The 6456-nt window shown below is 39.2% G+C and overlaps 1 protein-coding gene across 1 annotated transcript; it reads left to right on the forward strand.

The window, feature by feature from the left end:
* The first annotated feature begins 3071 nt into the window (after positions 1-3071).
* Positions 3072-4007, forward strand: LOC147580541 (putative olfactory receptor 2B3). Its single transcript, XM_086705912.1, has one exon. It carries the CDS (start codon positions 3072-3074, stop codon positions 4005-4007), a length of 936 nt encoding a protein of 311 aa, XP_086562038.1.
* The last annotated feature ends 2449 nt before the right edge of the window (positions 4008-6456 follow it).

Consider the following 6456-nt stretch of genomic DNA (forward strand, 5'->3'; position numbering starts at 1 on the left):
TCATTATTTCCTCTCTGGACACAATGACCAATTAAACTGGAGGGACTCTGGAATCCCTAGGGCCAAGATAGAGGACACGGCACTGTGGGAATAGGTAGCCCTTTCTTAAAGGGCTCTGCTGATGTTGTAGATATCTATGAAATCAGCTTCCCACTGTAAATTCTGCTAGGAATGTGGTGAGCATAGTCAGCATCAATCAAACATATGCCCCAGTGACTGAACACATACCTATAAACCATTTTTATTTCATCCTAAGGAGTTTACCCATATTCTATGTTTGTGACGCAACCCAGGTTGCATGCTAATATCGTTCCAATCTGTGAGGAAAAGGTCATTGAATAAGAATGTCACAAGGGTTGACAGCTCAAAGAGGCTCTCCATTTACCAACCAACTCTGAAACATGCACACAGAAAGGCAGGGGTATCTCTCTGACACTTGGAAGAAAGGTGAGTCTTGGCTGCAGCAGGGAATTCCGTCGCTTACTCACCTCACCCATGTTCTTACCTCTGCTTAAATAATCACTGTTCAGTTTGTTTCCTAGGAATCTTAAAATGGATGTCAAGTATTTTCAGTGATTCAAACAACCTTAGTTATCATTTGACCATTCAGAATGTACCTTTCACCATCTTATCTCCATGCATTAGAACTGTCAGAGGGATATGTTTTTAAGCAAAAAAAGAATTAGTGGTATTTAAGGTTTGTTTTGATTACTGCAGGATATGTGAATAGGAAAGAGGTAAGACGAATGTGTGCTTTGTCAAGAGGTGAGTCCATTTTTCTGATAATGGAAAAGAGCAATCGGAATGAGCAGATCACACTGACATATGACACTTGAGTAGAGCAGAACACGTGAAAATTGGAGAAAATACAGCAGCTGAGTAGAGTCCACGCCCTTCAGATAAGCCAGCACCTGCTACTAACCATTGACTTGACTTCCATTTACTGGAAACCATGTTCTCAGTATTATGCTAGAAGCAAAGAAAAAGTGACATATATGTTTAATCATTTCATAAAATTATGAACTTACAATAATTGTTGGCACCACCAACAATTTGGTTCTGTTCTTATATTCATGCCAAGCTGAGACAATGGCCCATCATGATGTTAATAATTAGCACTAATGATGGATGTCAGTGATACTCTAAGTGATGAGAAGCTCACACTCAGTGAAGCTTGCTGTCTCTAGCACCGTCCTGACTTCTGACGTGTGCAGTGCCTCATTTGGCTTTCACAGGACCCCTTATTATCAGTATAGCGATTTGTTCTAAATGTGGCAAAAGGACGTTCGCCCTGTGCTCACACTCACACAGCTCAGAATAAATGCAGGCAGGTGGTGTATCCTGAGGATGTGTTTCTAACAGCTAACTTTTAAAGGTGATTTTTTTCTAACATTACCAAATGATTATACAATGTGACATTTCCTGGTTAATTTTGATTTCTGTTTCTTATTGATAGAAAAATCATATATCTTTTCTTTTTATCAACGTTTTTATTTTATTTTTGGGACAGAGAGAGACAGAGCATGAACGGGCGAGGGGCAGAGAGAGAGGGAGACACAGAATCGGAAACAGGCTCCAGGCTCTGAGCCATCAGCCCAGAGCCCGACGCGGGGCTCGAACTCACGGACCGCAAGATCGTGACCTGGCTGAAGTCGGACGCTTAACCGACTGCGCCACCCAGGCGCCCCTCTTTTCTTTTTAAACTTGCTTTATTTTTCTTCCTAAATTGCTCATTTAAGTCAATTGCTCACTTTTAATTGGATTTTTGATCTTGTCTCATAATTATTATATAGTAATTCTGCATGTTTTAAGATAGCTATCATTTTTGCCATAAACACCACACATTTTTTCCATCTTGCATTTATCTTTTACCCTTATGTATCATAATTTTTCCTGAGAAAAATTCAACTTTACATGTAAACCAAACAAAAGTCAAATCTCATTTCCTCTTGCATTTTTCCACTGAAGGTGTTGTTTACCAAGGAATAATGTGCATCTGTAGCTAAAACGCTGAAATTTACCCCACATATAATGGAAGGAATTAAATTCTTCATGCCTTCTCTCCTCAAGCTGCTGCAGGTGCACAGCGGTCTGTGCTTCTCCTGCTGTAAAAGCTGTTCCACCCAGTGTGAGGTAGGTCTCTCCTCTCATGTTACCCTCTTTTACAGTACCCTACTCTCTGTCTAGCATCACTCACTATGTTCACACTTGTAAATTCCAATGGTGTAAGTCCTACTAATGACCCTGCATTTAAAAACACAAAGTGGATTGAGAAACTTAAGTGCACTTGGGTTTTATCTCTTAACTGATAACTTATCTGATAACTGATAACTTCCACACTGAGGAAAATCAACTTGATTATTTGATTCTTGCTGTTCTATTTGGTGTATAATCACTGGCATGTGGTCTTTAATCAGTCTTGCTGTGTTCTCTGTATACAGGGGAGGAGATATGGTATAGAAAAAAGAATGGCCTTTAGGTCCAGGATTTGGGTCTAGCCCTCACCACTACTGGGTATGCAGATTATACATGCTCACTGAGTCATAATAGCAATAAAATGTAGATTTTCATCTATCTGCCACATTTAGTCAAGTAGCAATTAGATTATCAGGTGAAAATCTGATATGGGTACTAAGGAGTGTACCTGTTTTGATGAGCACAAGTGTGTGTAAATGTCAATCACCATACTGTACAGCAGAATCTAATGTACACCTGAAGATACTTTGTGCACACCTAACAAAACGGAGAAAAATTGAAATGTCTTGGGCATTTACAATTGTCTGTGCCCCCTGCATATACGTTTATATACTTTGTCATTCAAAAGTAATGATTTACCTCATAAAGTAAGTTAAATATAACTGCTAAGACAGAACTACTTTCTAACCTAAGAGAATCATATCATATTTCATAAACTATAAATTTATAGTAACTTATGATTACCATCAATTATGTTTGGTGTTGAATCATTCATTATAAGTAATCTAAGTTCGGTTTCAATTAGAGTTTTCAATAATTATCTACTGACTACTTTCCTATTTTATATTCTTAGGAAGAAAAATAAGTGAGTCATCATGAATTGGGCTAATGAGAGCTCCGCAAGAGAGTTTATACTACTTGGCTTCTCAGACAGACCCTGGCTACAAATGCCCCTGTTTGTGCTTCTATTAATATCATATACATTCACCATCTTTGGCAATGTGTCCATCATGATGGTGTGCATTCTGGATCCCAAACTTCATACACCCATGTATTTCTTCCTCACTAATCTCTCCATCTTAGATCTGTGCTATACCACAAGCACAGTCCCTCATATGTTGACAAATATTTGTCGCAACAAAAAGACCATCAGCTACGGTGGCTGTGTGGCACAGCTCATCATCTTCCTGGCCCTGGGAGCTACTGAGTGTCTCCTCCTGGCTGTCATGTCCTTTGACAGATATGTGGCAGTCTGCAAACCCCTGCACTATGTAGTTATTATGAATCATTGGTTCTGCTTAAGGGTGGTAGCCTTCTCGTGGTTCACTGGCTTTGGTAATTCAGTGTTGCAGTCTTCCTTGACCCTTAACATGCCACGCTGTGGTCGCCAGGAAGTGGACCACTTTTTCTGTGAGGTGCCTGCCCTTCTCAAGTTGTCGTGTGCTGACACAAAGCCCATTGAGTCTGAGCTCTTTTTCTTTAGTGCATTATTTCTGCTAATTCCAGTGACATTGATCCTCATTTCCTATGGCTTTATAGCTCAAGCAGTGTTGAGAATCAGGTCAGCAGAAGGACGACGAAAAGCTTTTGGGACATGTGGGTCCCACATGGTTGTGGTCGCTCTCTTTTTTGGTACAGCCATCTACATGTATCTACAACCACCTTCATCCACCTCTAAGGACTGGGGAAAGATGGTTTCTCTCTTCTATGGGATCATTACACCCATGTTGAACCCCCTTATCTACAGCCTTAGAAATAAAGATATGAAGGAGGCCTTCAAGAGGGTGATGAAAAAAATCTTTTTTCTGTAAGAAATAAGTATTCCATTGTGATGAGGGTCCTCTATGAGTTTCTATCCTTGCAAGTGGTGATAACATTTGAACTGATTTCCTACTTTCCTGGTTCTTATGATTTCACTGAATTCTACCAACAGTTAGAAACGTCCTCCTTTTTCAAAGGCAATGCTGAGATACCTTTTCTAAGTTCCCTGTTCTAAGTATCTGGAAAGATACCTTTCCAGAATTTCCCCCAATGCACTCTGTTCCTTGAGTACACTTGGATGGTTGATCTTCCTGTTTATATATGATCTGTTCTAATACCACCTTGTCTTAACATCTTAGTTTGTGACTTCTACACTTTTATTATTAAATAGCCTATGATCTCAAGCCAAAGAGTTCCCATCAGCACTGAAGCCCTCAGTCACTTCACCCTCACACCGTTTGATAAATCCATCGTATGCTCCTTCCAGAGCTGTTCGCTGTGTGTGGGCTCACACACCACAATCTAGTGGGCTCCAACTAGTTAGGAGTGCACATCTCATACTAGAGACTTGAAATGTCAGCTGAGCTTCATTTCCTGCTCTATTCTTTTTTTATTATATTTATTTTGTATTTTTTATTTTATTTAGTTTTTAATATAATTTATTGAAAACTTGGTTTCCATACAACACCCAGTGTTCATCCCAACAAGTGTCCTCCTCAATTCCCATCACCCACGTACCCCTCTCCTCTATCCGTCATCAACCCCCAGTTTGTTCTCAGTATCCAAGTGTCTCTTATGGTTTGCCTCCCTCCCTCCCTGTAACTTTTTTTTTTGCTTTCTCTCCCCCATGAACTTCTGTTAAGTTTCTCAAATACACCTATGAGTGAAAACATATAGTATCTGTCTTTCTCTGACTGACTTATTTCACTTAACATAATATCTTACAGTTCTATCCACGTTGCTGCAAATGGTCACATTTCATTCTTTCTCATTGCCAAGTAGTGTCCCACTGTATATATAAACCACATCTTCTTTTTCCATTCGTCAGTTGATGGACATTTAGGTTCTTTCCATAATTTGGCTATTGTTGGAAGTGCTGCTATAAACATTGGGGTACAAGTGCCCCTACGCATCAGTACTCCTGTATCCCTTGGGTAAAATCCTAGCAGTGCTATTTCTGGGTTATAGGGTAGGTCTATTTTTAATTTTTTGAGGAATCTCAGCACTGTTTTCCAGAGTGGCTGTACAAGTTCGCATTCCCATCAACAGTGCAAGAGTGTTCCCGTTTCTCCATATCCTCACCAGCATCTATAGACTCCTTTTGTTCATTTTAGCCACTCTGACCAGTGTTAGGTGGTATCTTAGTGTGGTTTTGATTTGTGTTTCCATGATGAGATGTGTCGTTGAACATCTTTTCATATGCCTGTTGGCCATCTGGATGTCTTCTTTGGAAAAGTGTCTATTCATGTCTGCTGCCCATTTCTTCACTTGATTATTTGTTTTTTGGGGAGTGGAGTTTGGTGAGTTCTTTATAGGTTTTGTATACTAGCCTTTTGTCTGATATGTCATTTGCAAATATCTTTTCCCATTCTGTCAGTTGCCTTTTGTTTTGTTGATTGTTTCCTTTGCAATGCATAAGCTTTTTATCTTGATGAGGTCCCAATAGTTCATTTTTGCTTTTAATTCCCTGGCCTTTGGAGATGTGTCAAGTAAGAAATTGCTGCGGCAGAGGTCAAAGAGGTTTTTCTTACTTTCTCCTTTAGGGTTTTGATGGTTTCCTGTCTCACATTCAGGTACCTTATCCATTTTTAGTTTACTTTTGTGTATGGTGTAAGGAAGTGGTCTAGTTTCATCCTTCTGCATGTTGCTGTCCAGTTCTCCCAGCACCATTTGCTAAAGAGACTGTATTTTTTACAATGGATACTCATTCTTGCTTTGTCAAAGATTAATTCGCCATACATTTGTGGGTCCAATTCTGGGTTCTCTATTCTATTCCATTGGTCTATGTGTCTCTTTTTGTGCCAATACCATACTGTCTTGATGATTACAGCTTTGTAGTAAAGGCTAAAGTATGGGATTGTGATGCCTCCCGCTTTGGTTTTCTTCAATATTACTTTTGCTATACGGGGTCTTTTGTGGTTCCATACAAATTCTAGGATTGTTTGATATAGCTTTGAGAAGAATGTCGGTACACTTATAATTGGGATTGCATCGAATGTTTAGATTGCTTTGGGTAGTATTGACATTTTAACAATATTTATTCTTCCAATCCATGAATATGGAATGTTTTTCTATTTCTTTGTACCTTCTTCAATTTTCTTCATAATCTTTCTATAGTTCTCAGCATACAGATCCTTTACATCTTTGGTTAAGTTTATTCCCAGAGATTTGATGGTTCGTGGTGCAATTGTGAATGGGATCAGTTTCTTTATCTTTCTGTTGCTTCATTATTGGTATGTAAAAATGCAACTGATTTTTGTACATTGATTTTGTACCCTG

This window comes from Puma concolor, chromosome B2, assembly GCF_028749965.1.
Source record: "Puma concolor isolate L17-30 chromosome B2, mPumCon1.1.hap2, whole genome shotgun sequence".
NCBI lineage: Eukaryota > Metazoa > Chordata > Mammalia > Carnivora > Felidae > Puma > Puma concolor.